The following is an 18114-nucleotide window of genomic DNA, read 5'->3' as shown; positions in this document are numbered from 1 at the left end:
ATTCTGGAATAAGTGCGCCTCTTCTTACCTACCTTGTGAATAGAGACGTTTATACTTTCTCGCTTACGAGACAAGCTGTAGGTAATAGCAGCGCCCTCGCGCAACAAAAGCTGTCAGAATGGTCAACGTAGTCGAAGAAGGAGAAGAGGAAGAAGACGGAATAGCTTGGCTGTAGGGTTGGCGTTCCTGATAAGTTTGGATGATGAATGCCGAAACCGACGTCACGGCGCAGAGAAAATCGCCTCGCGGCTCTTGCACCAGCTCACCGTCGCCGCGGAAGAGCTCCTCGCCGAAGAAGCAACGGGAACCGTCTGGGCAGCAGGGGCCCCTGGACGAGCGTCCCAAAGCCGAGCGCAGCGCTTCAGAAAGCCCCGCGGACGGCGACTCCAGCCATGCACACAGGCGTAGCGACTCCATTGGCAGCTCGTTGCTGGCTCACATGCATAGCCTGGTTAGTGCATGTCGTGTTTTCACATTTTTGCATGCTATTTCGTGTGTAAACGTACGTGACCCTAATGGCGAAGCGGTAAAGTCAGTTCCGCCCTAAAGGCGAAGAACCAAAAGTCTGTTTCTCTTGGAAGGCAATCTCTAAAGGTCCCAGTTCCGCTAGAAAGGCGAAGCACAAAATGATAGCTCTTCCCGAACGGAAACGCATTAAAGTCCCAATTTCGCCAGAAAGGCGAAGCTCTGAATGCCAGTTTTTCTCGCGTTTTGACTGAAATGCGAATTGCCAAATGTCAGTTTCTCCCGAAAGCCGAAACACTACTGTCTACTTAGAACAAAGAAAGTAACAGCGCGAATGGAACAAGGACGACAAAGGAACGAAGACCACGGGACAGCGCTCGTCCCGTGGTCTTCGTTCCTTTGTCGTCCCTGTTCCATTCGCGCTGTTACTTTCTTTGTTCTAATTATGAACCAACTAGCCCTCATCAAGTTTTACAACTACTACTACTTCTCCCGAAAGGTAAAGCCCTAAATGTCACATTTCCTCCCAAAATACGAAGGACTAAAATAACAGTTCCACTCGAAAGGCAAAGCATTAAAGTGAAAGTTTCTCCCGATAAGCGAAGCGCTAAATTCATTCTTTTTCCCGAAAGCCGAAACACTAAAAGTCGCACTTTCGCCCGAAAGGCGAAGCACTGGCGGTGGTTGCAATGTATTTGCAATGTACGGCGTCGTTGGCGTTGCGCGCATATAGTTGCTATTTATTGGCTCCTCAGGCGCGCATTTCGAAAGTGTCTAGAGTAGCGCAGGGCGGTCAGTCAAAAGCGGAGGGCGGTGAACCTGAGCGGTGGGCTGGTAAGCGGAGCAGTGAGCGGAATTTCCGCCGCCGCCCACCCTTAGGGAGAACTCTGGCACACATGTATTTTCCCATTCTGCCACCGTCAGAAAGCGGCCTCTGTGGGCGTGACTCGAACCGGCGTCGTCGACTTTAGCAATCTCAGCCGCTAGGCTAGCAAGACAGGCCTATAACATAGTTAATAACTTGACTGAAATAAACTACCGCATTTAGTCGTTGCTACCAGCGACAGCTGAAGTTCGATGACACCAACCGTGGTGGCTTAGCAGGCTGATATATTGCGCAGCTAAAAGCGAGGTCGCGTCTTCGATTCCCGGCCATATGGGCCACTTTTCGATGTAAGCGAAGCGCAAGAACTCTTTCGTACTTATATTTAGATGCAGGTTAAAGAACTTCAGGTTGTCGAAGTCGGCCACTACGCCGTGCCACAAATTATATCGTGGTTTTGGATCGTAAAACCTGAGGAATTGCATTAATATAAAGTTGGATCATGTTGAAAGTTAGGGACCTCTATAACGTTCGCTGGTGTTCGCTCACTTTTGGCTGACGTCGCCAAATGGTGGTAACCGGCTGTTCCCGAATGCTGATGCACTAACCAATACCCCACAGGTGCACGTACTGCTTGCCTCTTGCAAGCGAGCGCAGTGAGACTGTTGGCGTACTTTCATAACGCTGAACGTTTGCCGTCGGTCTCATCTTGTGTGTGTGTCGTCGGTCTCATACGCGATCGAGGTGCGTGACTTGCAAAACCATTGGCCGCGCTGATTATGACTTCTATCGTCCACAGTTGCTCGGCGCCGTCGGTTCCTCATCCTCGCGACGCAATGCAAGCGCATTTATCTTGCATTCGCCGCAAATTCGACGCTGTTATTTTTTTTCAAGCGAAGCCTGTTATGACTCGCACATTTCGGTGGCAGTGTCGTACGCAAAGAAACCCGTTGTTGGAGAGCGTACAGAAATGCGGCACTCGAAGGTGCGCCGATCACATGCGTATCTGTATGCGCCGTTTTCCAATTATTGATGTTCTCTCGATCCTGAGCCTGTAGGCGATCAGCCGTTTCTGACATGGCAATCTGGTCGTCTATCGAGGTAACTTGTCACTTCACGTTACGACATTTCACTCTTGATTGGGTATGAACGCATGACCATCGTCGCCTGTAGCAGCTAAAGAGTTGCGCCGCTAAGTATGTCGATGAAGCCCTGATTCCAGCCACGGATGAAGGAAAAAGTTAGGAGAGAGCATTGCGCGATGCGATAGAGGAAATGAAAGAAACAAAAACGAAAGAAACAAAAACGAAAGAAAAGTAGTAGCTCAGGCACGCACGCGCCAAGCTTCACTAGCCCCATTTTCTCCTTACGGGAAGTGCTCCTGATTTTTAACACGAAAGTGTTTTATACCGGGGTCCGCCACGGCTCCACTGACGTATTTCTGTCACGGATATGACGTTGTAAAATATAAAGACTAAGAGTGGGCAAAGAGGAAAAACAGAAGAAAAAGTTCCGTCGCCGGGAATCGAACTTACGACCCCTCGCTCAGCAGCGCGAAACGATTCGGGCACGGACGGCACGTTCTTCGCAATGCTAACGGCGAGCTATTTATATACACCATTTGCCGGTGGCTGCACTCAGAGATCAGTGTTACAGCGTGTTTTCGTTATCACTAGCGAGATGGCGCGAACGGCTCGAAGAGCGCGCTTGAAAGGTCGTCGCCGTTGCGACGAGCGCCCGCGTCTACAGGGCGTGGGCGCTTGTGCGTGCGCTTATCCCGTGATCGCGGTGGTTTGTACGTCTCGCGTTGAGAGCACGAAGGTCACTTGGCTCACTGCAGCGGCCGCTTTTGCGAAAGGAGCGCGGTACTCACGCAGAAATAAGTTACAAATGTGACAGTTACAAACATCCTGTGTATGTTCGTTCCGTGCGTCCTTTCTGCTTGAGCAGCGCGTTGCAAGTTTCGAGCTGCTTGCCGTTCTTCGCGTGACATTACAATTTGTTGCTGTAGCAGTCATTCCTTCGCCCTTGGGGCGAAAGAATGCGCAACAAACGCTCAATTACGTCTGTGAAGACACGTTTCACTTTCGTGTTATACCGATTCCTATGACGGAGGAATCAGCCATGTTTTTTGTAAGTGTCGGCTTCCCTGTCACGCTGTCTACAGGCCTTTCAGTGTGAGGATGACCAGCATCATGCCAGCGCGTCCACCTGGCGGAGTACAGCGGCGGCGTTCCGGTCGTGGGCACGCAGCATGGCACCCCTCTTCGTAGCGCTCCTCGCCGCCTTTGTGCTCGTCGCCTTCTTCGTGGGCTCGTCGATTGCACGCAAAGTACACCCGGAGGCCCTCCAGGCTAGTGGCTGCACGTCCAGGCGAGTTCGTAAATGAGGTTACTATGGGGAACCAGGGTGACTATTAAGGACATCATCAAATTCTGTAATAATGGCACGTCCAACCAGTCAGAGAAAACGACCAAAGCCGCTCTTTTGGACAGTCAGAGTTGCCAAGGCAACGAATTCGGCGAAACGGCGGAATCCAACAATGTTCAGCATAGTACCTCAGCTCAGAAACTTCGTATGGCCACAGAAGTGCGGAAACACGGAGAAGAAATACCCGCCATGGTAGCTAAGCGGCTGACTCGTAGAGGTGCTACCTAAGATCAATCGCAGCTCTATTTGGCATAACCGGGTTAGGAGCACTAGAATGAATGCTCGTTGGCCTTCTTCTGAAAACCTTTACCTAATGACACTCTTGGTACTCTCCCACCATGCAGAGACTGCATAGAGCACATGGCACGCCTGTACAACGAGCTGAACACCAGCATCGACCCGTGTTGGGACCCGGTGGCCTACGTGTGTGGCAATGTGCGCTGGGACAGCGATCTCGTGTCGGACGCGCTCACCGACATGCTAACGCGCTGGTACCATCACGGTGCCGCCTTTCTCGAACAGCGAAGAAAGTCGCGTGAGCAGCTTCGCTTATAGTATATGCGACTATACAACCTCCACTTGACCACCCGCGGTTTGTGGATGCTCTTCTCGTTTACCGTATTGACTTGCGTACAACCACCATGGTTTAGCGATGGCTAATAATATTGCCTAGTTTTGGCTAAATGAGGGTGAACGACGCCTATGTCATGGCTATGTATGTCAAACTATGAATGTTTTATTTTAGGTGTTGGCTACATTAGGTGAGCCTTCGATAAGCCGCACGTATTTCAAACGCTTTCCGCGTCGGGAGTAGGACAAGTAAGGCACTTGACATCGGAGGCGATGGCGTGGTCGGAACCACTGGGACGCTTGAAGACTTCACTGGCTCGGAGCACAGAGCGCGCGCTACGATAGGCCGACTCTTTTCCCCGGCACAGCCAATCGCGCTCCTCCTTTTTGTTCTTCTCCACAACACCTGCTCCGCTGCCGCCATAGCTTCGCCTTCGCTCTTCTTTCTACTCAACGTTACCCTCTCCAAGTCGCTACCTTATCTATACCAGGTTCAACTCGTTATACTAGGCTTCCCTCTCGCCATCTTAGTTTTACCCATGGTGTCCCTCTCGTCCGGCTTCGCTCTCGCAGCTTGGCGAGAAAGGGCAGACGACAGACCCCCAGGAATTTACCTCGACCCTAAACAGCGCCGCTGTTAAAAACACACCATCCGCGCTGCGTCGTCACGCCGTCTGTCGGATGCGTTAGGTTTAGAAAGCTATAGCAGGGGGTGTGGGGAGGATCAATGCATTGACTGAGAAGAAAAAGAAGATCGCTTTTGCCTTGGAGTCATCTTAAACGAATGCATAAGGTATTCTGTTAGTTTTTTTGGTGTCATTAGAGTGGGAAACTATGTGCACGAGGAATAAAAACATCTATATCAACAACTGTGTGTGCTGTTATATGCTTCAGTGCCCGTATGCTCTTGGATATGCATATATAGCCCACCTCAGTTAAATATACTCAAACATTTCAACCCCTTCTTCACGTGCAATAGTGTTATTTTCGCAATCCTGCCTCGGAAAACTGTATTTGTAGACGACCCGGCGATGTGGTTCAAGAAATGCTGCGTTCGCTTTCTAAAATATTCTTCGCGTTAAAAAAAGAAAAACTATGCTCCTTTCTGCAGCCGTGTCGGCGCTGTACCAGGCTTGCATGTCACGGGGCAGCGACACCGACAAGCGCCCCAGGGAGATCCTGGAATTTCTTAGGGGTCGAGGACTACCATGGCCCCGCAGGTCCATAGACTTCGGCTTTGACAAAGACGCCTTGGATGTGATCCTCGACCTTCTCATCAACTGGGGCGTCAGTTCCATTATGGAGTTAAGCCTCAGGAAACTGCCAGGCGACACGAGGCACGTGTTACTCCTCCTACCTCCAGTGCTAAATATCTGGGTTTTACGTGCCAAAACCACGATACGATTATGAGGGCAGCCATATTCAGGGCTCCGGTAGGTTCTACTGTTTTGTGTTCTTTAGAGTGCACAGACACCGCACAGTGCACGGGCCCCTAGCATTTTGCCTCCATCGAAATGCGACAGCCGCGTCCGGGATCGAACCCACCCCTTTCAGGTCAGCAGCCGAGCGCCGTATCCACTGTAACACCGCAGCGGACTGATCACCTCCAATGTAGGATCAGGGAGATGTGACAGAGATGCAACGCGTCATGTTTTAAACGCACTGCCTTCAGCAAACAATTTTAGACTGGGTCAAAAAAATATACATTAAGGCCTTTGCTCATATATTAGTTTTTTTTTCGTTTTACCTTTTGTATCGTCGTTATATTACTTTAAGGCAGCCTTGGGCACAAGCGTCCGTAGAAAGTGGTGCTGCCCATTCCCAGGGTCGTTGTTGTCACATTACTTGCCAGGGTCGTTGCTGTCACATTGCTGGGCATGATTATTTATTTAGTTCAAGGGGTACATCGTGCGGGCGATTGCCACAATTTTCACTAAGACCGAGAACGTGATGACATTTAGTAATATGGTTTAAAAGAAAAAAATTACACCATCTCCCGCTAAAGGGGACCTTGCGCTTCTCGTTCAATCTCTGCCGAAGCATTCAAAATATTTGAAAATAGGACAACCTCTACGCACACCATTAGCTGGTTTCCTGCACATCTCGAACCACAACTGGACTCTCTTGCCAACCACATCGACACTGCTCACTCTGCAGTGTCGATGCACTGCTCACTCTGCAGTGCGTCTTCCCCAGCCTCTGCGCTGGGGAAGACGCATGTCCGCAGGTTGGCTGCGGGGTGTTCAGAGATGCTTTACTCATTTTCAACGAAATCATCAAACACTACCAGTTGAGTCGGAGGTTTCTTTCCGTTCCGCACAGAACGGTGTCCAGACCTCAGGCCGTCACGTCTAGAGCCTTGATTACGGGGCCGTTAGTAACTTTGAACACATAAGCTGGCGGCGCTTCTCGTTACGGGCTACGCTCGGCTCAGAATAGGAGTGCGACCCCGCTTTACGAAGTCCAGAGTTCGTCCAGAGTTCCTACGGGCTGTCCAGAGAGCCCACGCTCTAGAGGTTAGGCTAGGCCTCCCCGTCCCCGCGTGGCAGCGGTCCGCGGCGTCGCTCTAAAAGTGTAGCGTTTCTCAGGACCCAAAGAAAGTTTTTTTCAGCCTGCCTGACCGCCCCCTGCCTCTAGGACCACAAACCACAGGGAAGTCCAGTTACTTGCTACAGTTTGTCCTGTATGCTACAGTCAGACCGAATGCCGCAGTCAGACCGACGAAGACTCAGACTCTCTATTGATCAAACTTGTACCCAGCAAAACGACAGCCAATGCCAGCAAGGAAAGCAGTCACGGAAGTCATTGGGCAAATTATAGGTAGTCTTAATAGTGTATAAATTATAAGACAAAGAGAAGTAGAAAATGTCCGAGCAAAGAACATGCTGCCGGTGGAAGCTAGGCTTCTTCATAGTTCCCAATTTGTCCATGCTGTGCACTACAAGTTGTGTAGGTCGCACAAGTTTGTACAAGCCAGGCTGCAAAGTCGGATGCTGCTTCGTTCACTTTCTGGGATAGTAAGTGTCTTGAAACCATTCTGTCGTTGCTGCCGCTTGGATCTATGTACCGTCAGAATTTGAAGTGCGGCGCTGCTTATTTTCGCTTCCACCTATTGGCTTTTTAGTTCAGATTCTTGATTTTGAACTCCGAAGAGTAAACCTCTAGTTTCGGGGACGGAAGCTGGCAATGACAGAGTGGGTACCGCAGAGTGTGGGAAAGGTTTGATTGGGTCTGTTTGCTAGCTGTTGCAGGCTAAAAATGATTCGTGCTTAGCGTAGCAAAACCACGATCTGATAAGAAGGCCATCCGGATTAGATGCGTATGTGTTTAGGTATAGTAAGTATAGTGTAGGAAAGGTTTACCTGGATTTGTTTGCTAGCGGCTGCAAGTTAAAAATAATTTGTGCTCAGGGAAACAAAAGCAAGATAAGATTACAAAGCCCTCCATATTAGATGGAATTGCATTAAGCTATATTTCCTCAACGTACACTTATGTCTAAGTACACGTGCTTTTTCTACATTTCGCCCCCATCCATACTCGCTCAGAATGGTACTCACAACCTCGTGTTTACCAATCCAACACCACATAATCTCTGCAGGATCGCGACACGTGGTGTATTTGCAATTCCGTAGGTGCTATTATACGCGAGAGCGAAAGAAGAGGGTGAGGAGGAAAGGAGGCGATCATTCACTGAGGAACATCGAGTGCTTTTCGCAGCGGGAATCAGTGCATCCAGGTGTTGACAATGACCTACGCTTTTGCACACGCGATAAAGAAGTGTAGTATAGTAGTGTAGTTGAAGGGCAGCATAACAAAAACGGCACAGAGAGAGAAAGTAAATCACAGGACGAGTGATGTCCTATGGTTTCCTCAATCCATGTGTTGTTTTTCTCACCCAGCCTTTTAACTATGCATAACTAGTTCAGCCCTGGGCACCCGAGCCTTCAGCGGTTCAGTAGATGGCTGTGCAACTAATATACGCACAAGTTTGCTACGCGGGCCAAAGGACTCCACTCAGCTTGGGCGGGTATTGGTGCCCGGCTCCTCTCCTCCTTTTCTTTCGTCCTCGCATATAGAAACGGTGGAATTCCAAATACGCCGGCGGGGGTGTTCCCAGATTTCCGAACCTTCTTCCTTCACGAGGACTCAAACATCTTGCGCAGGTACAGCCTGTGTATGAGTTACAATCACATCACTCTCCGGCGCGCCTCATGGTTCAACTACTCCAAGGTGGAAGGCCGTCGGCTCAAGTACGTGCAGACCATGTACCACCTGTACGGGGCAGGCGACACTCCGCTGGCCCAGATGCGTGACCTGGTGGCTGACGAGGAAAGGTTCCTGCGCATTGCCTTCCATGCCCTCGCTAGCGCCAACCGTGTCGTCATGAAACTGCGCATGGTTCACCTGGACCTGCTTACGCCCAACGTAAGCAGCGACCGTTGGCTGGAATACCTCAACAAGCACCTCCGTCCACACCGCTTGCTGCCCAACGACAACCTCCTGGTAGTCGACAAGGTCGTCACCACGACGACCAACGCGCTTTTCGAGAGGTATTTATTATTTAAAGTACCCTCAGCACATCACAGAGGCGAACAGCATACATAGCAAAACGGAAGAAGTAACACAATGCAGATGCAGAATACTGAACTAGAGGGCCGACGCCATATTTTTTCTCTTGTACTGCCATGGTTAGTAGGCACAAGGGTGTGGTCAAAATGATGTGTAGAAAATTCTGCTGAGAACATAAACAAAAAAGACGATGAGCGACATTTGAACGGGGGGTTCCTTTCGCAATTTATACATACATCAGTTTCTTTCTTTCTTATCCTTTCTTTTTTAGTAACTGAAGGATACCTGCATTCGGGACATTACATGAGAGCTGAACACGTAAATTGGTGGCTCTAGCATAATTCGAGATGAGGGCGATATATGAAGAAATTGAGGGATGTGCGCAGGAAGAAAACAATGTGAAAATGTGGTGGTATAGGCTTGTGGCGCAAGGCGGGAAATGGTATGGGCTGGTGCAATAAATTTACAATGATAAGTGAGAAGTAGCCAGGGTAATTCCAGGCGACCTCACCACCGCTCGTTACTGGACTTCATATACGAAGCAAATTTATATGTGTATTTCTGAATAATATTATGCCTAAGGACAGACTTTCGAAAAAAAAAACATTGCAGGCGATGAGAAGTTCGCACTTATCAGTGCATCGCTGGTCTTGTGGATCTGCTCCAGTTTTTGGCTTCACTTCTATCTTGTTTTAATACAGGCGCAAAATGGCACGTCAGCTTATTTAGACTGCACAAATCTGAAAAGTGTAGCGAGTGTGTCAGTCAGGCTTCGATGTCTCTGTACGATGAAGAAACAGTGTTTCTAGGAATATCATGAAGGATGTGCCATGGGTGCTTTATGGTGATGTTGCGTGCAAGGGTCCTCATGTATGTCGCGGGTGCATTGTACGGACTCTTGCTTTGTATATATTTGTGTCTTGTCCCAATCGAAAGCTCTGTTGAAAGTCGGCGCTTGCAGCTTTCCTTACCTACCTGTGTGCTTCGTCTCAGTTGTTGCGCTGTTTTTACGATGGAGCCATACTAAACTATCCCAGCTTACCACACTTCGATGATGTTGTTAAAGTGGACAACTTTACTATACATACCACAGACTGTTACAGCGAAACTGCATATAGCTAGGATATTTGTGCGCTTGTACGTTTGTGTACAGGTATGTGCCACTGAAGTTGGGCAAACGCCACTACCTACTGCCGGTTCAATAAAAATGAAGTGAAGACATAGGCGGCGAAAACCACTTAATATTTTGCACGAAACGCCAAGCGGCTGCGGCAAGTCAGGCAAGACCACGAATCTCGCGGCAAATAGACGCTGGCTGCTCGAATGGAAAACATTAAAGAAGCATAAGCTAAATCTATAAGGGACTTTATGGACAGATTGACTTTACCTGCGCGATGGACGATTGGCTATTGTGCGAAGTTCTGTGTCAGCTCTGTGTCGTGTGCTACACAGCATCACTGCTTATCCAACTTCGCAGGGTGGAATTACTCCCGAAATTTATTTTTTGCTCGTTATCCCGCTGCACTTAAGGTTCAGCAACGCAGACCTGCTGGAGCAAGTGGCGTGGGGCTTCATCGACAAGTACTCGTTCGCCAATTCGTACGCGGCAGCCGTGGCGACGTACGGCGACGAAGAGGCCGTGGCTCGCTTCAATCCCGGCATGTGCTACATGCTCACCGAGAACCGCTACCGGAAGAGGCTTTTCTTCGAGAGGAGCGCGGCGCTCGGAGGCTCCCTTTTCATGGGCAACGTAAGCGCCATCTTCGAAGACCTGCGCAACACAACCCAGCGGCTGATCTCCGGCGCAGCAACATGGATTGACCCACAAGCGCGAAACGAGGCGGCAGCCATAGTGAGTCTGACGCACTTCGAGCCCTTCAGGTCCGCCAACAATACTTCCCTGGAGACCTTGCCACGCCAGTTCCACTCACCGTTCGATGGTTGGATGAAGGTAACCTGGGTCCATGGCCATAGTGAAGATGAGTAGGATGGTCAAATGGACGGGTTGGCGACAAGGACAAGGCCTGAACGAGAGGACGAGCGATTGTGTTTACTTGCTCCGTCCTTGTCCGGTTATGCTTTTCGTTAAAATCATATTTTTAACACGAAAGTGTTTTATGCCGGGGTCCACCAAGGCTTCAGTGACTTATTTCCGTCACGGAAATGACGTCGCAAAAATTTACACTATCAGATGGCAAAGAAAAAACGTTCCGTCAGCGGGCATCAAACCCACGACCGCTCGGTCCGCTACAAGAGATGCCGGGCACGCTATCCACTGCGCCACAGTCACAGACTCTAGAGGTTTTACAAATGCGCCTTTTATATCTACCACTCTCCCGGTCGGCGGGGTGCCGTTGCCCTCTGGGAGCGGTAAGGTAAAGTAACTCGTCATTGCTGTGGCCTCCGCGATTAGCAGCTGTAACGCGTTACACGTCCATCCCATTCGACGCGTTTTCTATAGAAGTTCGATTTTGTGAATGCCTTAACACACAGCGATGTGGCGATCTTAGCTCAAGCGTCGTAAAAGCGTCGGCCTCACTAATAGCATCACGCTAATCCAAACCAAAAATAGCTCCCCTACACACGCCTGCCTCATCTGGCTGTAACACCGCGATCAACGCTCACGCGCTCGCCCCGAGAAAAATCGCGGCCGGGCTACCGGGGCGGCACGACGCGCTTTGCGTTTCCCTCTAGTCCGGCCGTGGTGTTCAATCACATTTTAACATGCCGCGGGATGGCGACCAAGTTCTGCGTACAATATGCGACGTTGTTCTGGCTATCACACCTTGTTCTCTGATTACGCTTTCACCGTTAACTACTACAGCTACCACAAGGGTTTGTTTAATCATTTAACATGGACGTTAGTCGTCGGGGTGGAGATTTACTACCAATCATCAAAGTGGGCGCATGCACGTTAAACGGTGCCATTAGCTGCCAGTCATCAATATACATTGTACAAACTCTCTTATATCAATGTACAGTAAACATTCACTTACTTCTGTAAGGGCACGCTTTACTTTCGTGTTATTCCGATTCCTATGACGGAGGGATCAACCATGTTTTTTATTCAGGCACCCTAAAAGCCCAGAAGGTATCACATTACAGCAGGGGTCTCAAGCTCATCTCAGCTAGCGCGCCGCACTCCCAAAACTTAGTCCCTCAAGGGCCGGGACAAGAAAGTTGCCTGGAACGGAAGGGGGGGGGGAGGCGTTAGCTTGAACAAGATGTCGCCTAGCTTTGTCATTTGAAAGGCCTCTTCCATATCTCGCATATGGGTCCTTTCTGAAGAGAATTCAACATCAGCATTCGAGAAACACATCGATGCCGATCTCCAGAACAACTAAATTCAGGAAGCGCTAGTTTTGCAATGTAGTTTTTGTTCTACAGTTAGGCTTAAACACACGGTGTCTCACGAAAAAATAGACACCAGCGACGTCTGCGTATATTCCTCGAATAAAGCGTTATTAATCGCAACAGGCGAGAAAATAATGCAGGTACCATCTAGCAAAGCCATAAAACTTTATTCCTCGTGAAGAACGATATTACGGCTAAAGTTCTGACCAAGCTCGCTTCATGCCTCTCAACGCATAGCTGACAGGAGAGAAGAGGCGTCTGCATTAACTTCTTGTGCGGAGACGGTCGCCATGGTGGATTGCAGGTGTTCGTCGTCAGCCGGACTTGTTCACCTTCAGAAGGGAGTACAGGTGTTTGCACAAGTAGGTACTTCCGAACATGGCGATGAACCTAGCATCCTGTCGACGTAGCGCCGGTATGTGGCGGACTGCATGCGGCCCGCGGGCCTTGTGTTTGTGACCACCTGCATTACAGCAATTAATCATTTCTTCAAGCTGCCCAACACTAGCCTCCATTATCCTGGCGCACTGTTGGGATACCTATGTTGTCATTATGCCTTCCGGACAGTACATGTGGCACTTGAGATACTTATGTTCCACGATACCCGTCTGTCTCAATTTTCTGTGAGCACGTGTACAGCCCCTTAACTGTGGCGCCCAAACGGACTGCACAGGCTGCCGAACTGCACCGTCGCACGTTCCCTGGCTGGCCCCTGAACGACAGCATGCTTCACCGTCATGGCATGTACTCTTTTCCTGTGGAATACGAGTACTGGTGGAACACGCTGTACGTGAACCCTGCCATGGCGGCGGCGCCCTTTTTCTACATCGGGGCACCGCCTTCGGTCAACTACGGAGGCTTCGGCGCGTCCGTTGCTGGGCAACTGGTCAGAGGCTTTGATACGCAGGCGAGTGGCGCTTGTACACCGATGCGATTAGAAATCCATACACAGCCAGAAAAATCCATACGTATGTATGGTGCTCATTCATTAACGGTCTTGTCTTTCTGAAGCGCAGCGGTGGTAAAACTGTTGAGCGTCCACGCCCAATGCGGGAGTTTCTGGGTTCGAGTCCCAGTGCAGCCGGGAAAGTACCGTGTTCTTCAAATGCACAAAGATGCGCTTCTAACAAATTTCGGAACGAAAAAAGGCGCTCGCATATCGAAATGGAAACCGAGAGATATAGAAACACATCTGAGAACCCATCAATATACTACCAAGGCATCGGTCAGAAAAATATTACAGCAGCAGTTGACTGGTGCCAGCATTCCGAAAACTCGTCATGCGTTTCAAGTTGCTCGCTTGCGAGAATTAAATTCTTTAGGAAACAGTCAGCCAGGTGGAAAAGTCGTCAAGCGTCTGAACGCATGTGTTTGAAAACAGGGCATACTTAAAGGCGTTCTATTTCGCCGGGCGAGGCAAGTTACTGTGGCATAGGTGTCGGAGCATTGACTTCAATAAGAGAGGACGCGAGGTTATGTCCCACCGCGGGAATATTTTGAAGGTGCTTATTTACGTCTTTACTGTATATGCATATGTGTGTTCGGTCCCTGCCGAGGGCAAGTTATCTTTTCGTCCACTTTACTTTCTTCACATTTATATCCCAAATATTACAAATAACGTCTCCTATACTTTCCTTGGCATTATTGTCTGTTAGTTCTCATTAATATTGCGTCTAACAAAGAAAACGAGCCCTTAACATCCATCTTCTTTCATTCATAGCAAGGGTCTCGTTCTGGCAGACTTGATGCCCTCAGCTAGCATGCGAGGAATTATTGGTCAGCTGCCAGCTCGTAAAAAAAATCACAGCATATCCACGGAGTGAATGATGATGAGTGGGCGAAGCTGCGGAGGTTCATCGGTAAACCGTGAATCTTCCGTGAATTCTGCCCAGTACATCATCACCGACGTGAGATCGGGCGCGTTTATACTAAAGGTTCGATGAGTTATGACGACTTGCAGCGCACTTTAATTTTACATGTACGCTGTGAATTTTCATTGTTTAGAAAACCATTGCTTAGAAAACATCTGGCGTCTTTCGTTAAGCAGCTGACGTCTTTTCGTTTTGCTTTAGAAACATCTGGCGTTCTTTCGTTTTGCTTTTACAAAACATCTGGCGTCTTTTGTTGGTTTATTTCATCAATCAACGGCGTTTTGAACAAAATTTTTATTGTTTAATCACGCACAGGAGAAATCTCACCAGGCACTACCTTGGAGGTAAAGAATGGCTGCTAATGGGAATGAGAGACAGAAGAAGTCGGCCTTTAGCTAACGCTGCGAATTTTTTATTGTTCAACAACGCACAGGAAAAATCTCCCACCGGCACCACCTTGCAGGTCAAAGCGTAAGACTGGTTACATACTACGCTACGAGGGACGAACGGGTGCCGCTATAAGGAGCTTCGCCCCTAAAAGATCACGTGCTACGTGACGCCAACAGGCAGAAAAACAGTGTTCTACACTCGCCGCCATGGCTGCGACCGGCGCTGACTAACACTCCTAGGTTTAAATGCACATACATACCCTATAAAGTGGACGGAGGGATGACCGCCGCCGTAGCTCAGTGGTAGAGCATCAGACGCGTTATTCGAAGGCCGCAGGTTCGGTCCTTGCCGGCGGCAAGTTATCTTTTCGTTCACTTTACTTTGTTCACATTTATATCCCAAATATTACAAATACCATCTCCTATACTTTCCTTGGCATTGTCTGTTCGTTCGCATTAATATTGTGTATAACGAAGAAAAAAACGAGCCCTTAAAATCAATCTTCTTTCCTTTATATATATATATATATATATATATATATATATATATATATATATATATATATTCGTCGGTCACCTCCCCCCCTCGATATAAATTCTTGGCAGCATTTTTGCTAGGTAACTTAATAAAATACTTTGCTGGGCGGGTTGGTTCATATTCTGGATTACATTTGAGCGCAAAAGGACGGGGCACAAGATGCTCAAATCTATTCCAGATATATATATATATATATATATATATATATATATATATATATATATATATATATATATATATATATATATATATATATATATAATATGCGCTGACACCATTCGCGCGCGCATATATATGGGTGTGTGTTCGTGTGTGCGTGTGTTACTTCACATCGGAGGGTGGTTCATTCACCCAATCGGACTTCGTCGTGCCATCTCAGGAAATCCCCTTGGCATATAATAGCGGAGCCGCCACAAGCTACCGTAGGAGGGAGACTATCTCAAACGTAATAGCAGCGCAGAAAATGCCAAGTGCAGCCGCTGGAAAACTACCGGAAAAGCAGGGACATGCGCACACCTGCGTGAAAACACGCAATCAAGCGAAAAAATGACTGGTCGTTCCGAAATCCATGCTGAAAGCATGCATATGCAGATCGTTATGAGGAATGGCAGTGATACGAGTGCATACTGTCAGCGTGTACTGGAATACCGGGCCATAGCGTCTAGCTAAATAAATTTCGGGAATGAACGCGTGAAATGCTTGCTTTCAAACGTGCCTTGTCAACGTGAACACGCCGAGTTACTGAAAGGCACGCTCTCATCTTGCAACCGTAATGGAATGCTCTGTCATTATTATGTCCTCGCACACCAACTCGTCGGAAGTCGTATTCAATTATAGGGGCTTCAGCGCTAAATCCTGTTGCAAAACCGGTATTTTAACACTGATATGTTAATTAACCTTGATATGAAGAAGCACGCGCGCTCAAACTGAAATACGCATTCTTCAAGATGAGACGGCGCAAGCGCCTTCCCCTAGCGGAAAAGTTACGAAACGCCTCTGGATCTTAGAGGCTTACATTCCGGCGATACCGGTTGTCCTGGCCCCTATCAGAACTCTACCGAAACGGCAGAGGGCCGCGCAGGAAAATGTAAAAGGCGGATTGCAGTTTAAGTGAGCACGTGCTTCACCCGTTAGGGCTAGGCAAATGTCTTCAGAGATTATGAGCGCTGCCCGATCTCGTAAGCAGACGAGCATACTCACTCTCCACAAACCACAATCTCGCAGATCGGCTCGTTCCTGGACTCTAAGAGATCCGTGAGAAGCTGGATGTCGAGGAAAACGCGCAAGGTGTTCGAGGACAAGGTCAGCTGCGCGAACGGCAGATACAGCGTGCTCATGAACGTGGCCGCCGCCCAGATAGCGTACCGGGCGTTTCGGGAGCAGTATGCGGATGAACCGAGCCGCTACGTCGTCGGCAAGAATGTCTCTTTGACGCCGGACATGCTCTTCTTCGTGACACTCTGCCGCACCATGTGCGGCGTGGGCGAAATGTGCTCCAGGGTCCTCAGAAACATGGCCGCGTTCGGACGCGCCTTCTCTTGCAAGCCACATGCGCCCATGAACCCCAGCAGGAAGTGCTCTTTCTTCGAACAGGCGTGATCTTGCAAAGAGAGCACTGAAATATTTTAATAGACGCCGTTTGTTTCTGGTACAAGGCCTACCGTATCAGACTTCATATATGTATGAAGATTATATGACATGATGGCTAATAGATTAATTCTCGATATTTCTTCATTATTGTGCTGTGAAGTATCTGAAGAGGTGTCTTTGGACGTGTTGCATGCTCAGTACCTTATCGAGACTTGAAGATACTAAAAGTGCTGTGTGCGGTGCAGCTCGCGTACTCTCTAGCTGCGTTTATTTTACTTGCACGTTGCAGCTGCTTGTGCCCTACCCACTGAGAAATGTGTTTTAATTAAAGGGGCCCTGCAAATCTGCTGGAAGTAATCATCGAATGGCTTCATTAATATACCTGATTGCCTCTCGATTCAACTGCCGCAAAAAAAAAATAAATCCTTCAAGTACGAGCGGAGTTACAGGGATCTGTCGCACGGTTCAAACGCTTTTAAATGCGAAGCATTTCTTCGCGAACCTTTGGCACTTTGAGCGTTTCTATCTACGTATCTACCTATCTATCTATCTACCTATCTAGCCGCCTACGTCTGGGTACTCTCATGATCGCCTCCTTAACTTGGTGTAGACCAAAATTTGCATGGGAGAGTAAGATCATTCGACGAATAAGACCGTCGGGTCACGACATGAATAACGTGAAAATCCTCTCGCGTACGTCGTCACACACTCTCCTCCGGACACGTGTGGCACATACCCGTTTACCACGGGCCGCGGTGTAAAGGTATGCGCCACAGGTGATCGACAGTTTACATCTACCCAGGGACGGCGAGAACAGACATTGGTCATTTAAATACGAGGGCGTTAAGAAAAACCGACATCGGCAGCACTGACCCGACGAATGGATAAAATAAGAATTAGGAACCCAGCAGGAATCGAACCCAAGCATTCTGCGTGGCAATCAGGCATTCTACCACAGAGCCACGCCAGGTCCATAAACTGGTTTGGAAAAACAGCCTATGCAGGCGTAATGTAGGTGCAACGTCAATTGTGTTTGTGGTGCTGGTTATCTAATTTTACAAGAAAGCAATAAACACTACATATGTACTCCTTCCACACAGGCATCATATCAGATTAACGTTTGTGGTTCCACTGTTGGCTCCACTTTATAGCAGTCCAATAAACATTACACCTGTATTCCTATGATTCAGCAAGCTACATGCAAGCATTGCTCGACCCCGATAGAATACATTAACGAAAGTTACATATGATATTCACATGATGGCACCATAAAGTGCACCTAGTGTCGATAATACTGACGTATGCACTGTAACGTGAAGACCGAAGTTACGTTGCACATAAGTTACCCTTTAAACGCCAGTGCTGTCGACGTGCCTAGCTGGTAAGCCCACGATGCGCACATAGCTACTACACTTACAAAAACACGTCGATCCACCTCATAACGTTTGGCTGAAAGCCATAAAATACAGCATAGAAGTACTGGCTGACTGCTTCGCATGAAACCGATTCCCACAA

At 48.6% G+C, this 18114-nt stretch overlaps 1 protein-coding gene across 1 annotated transcript; it reads left to right on the top strand.

Annotated features, from left to right (window-relative positions):
- Positions 1-202: 202 nt before the first annotated feature.
- LOC119398908 (endothelin-converting enzyme 1) lies at positions 203-16608 on the top strand. Its single transcript, XM_037665722.1, has 8 exons — positions 203-451; positions 3456-3661; positions 4063-4253; positions 5400-5625; positions 8452-8838; positions 10310-10808; positions 12885-13118; positions 16234-16608. The coding sequence occupies exons 1-8, from the start codon at positions 203-205 to the stop codon at positions 16606-16608; spliced, it is 2367 nt and encodes a 788-aa protein (XP_037521650.1).
- The last annotated feature ends 1506 nt before the right edge of the window (positions 16609-18114 follow it).

Source organism: Rhipicephalus sanguineus, chromosome 7 (genome assembly GCF_013339695.2).
Source record: "Rhipicephalus sanguineus isolate Rsan-2018 chromosome 7, BIME_Rsan_1.4, whole genome shotgun sequence".
In the NCBI taxonomy this organism is placed as follows: Eukaryota; Metazoa; Arthropoda; class Arachnida; order Ixodida; family Ixodidae; genus Rhipicephalus; species Rhipicephalus sanguineus.
The sequence above is the reverse complement of the archived record's forward strand: the minus strand, read 5'-3'. Positions and strand labels throughout refer to the sequence as shown.

Excerpts from the sequence above, each read along its gene's own strand:
- LOC119398908 (XM_037665722.1), top strand. The coding sequence starts at position 203 with ATGAATGCCGAAACCGACGTCACGGCGCAGAGAAAATCGCCTCGCGGC. Across the intron at positions 4,254-5,399 it reads CGAACAGCGAAGAAAGTCGC|CCGTGTCGGCGCTGTACCAG; the intron begins GTGAGCAGCTTC and ends TCCTTTCTGCAG. Across the intron at positions 10,809-12,884 it reads CGTTCGATGGTTGGATGAAG|GCTGCCGAACTGCACCGTCG; the intron begins GTAACCTGGGTC and ends CGGACTGCACAG.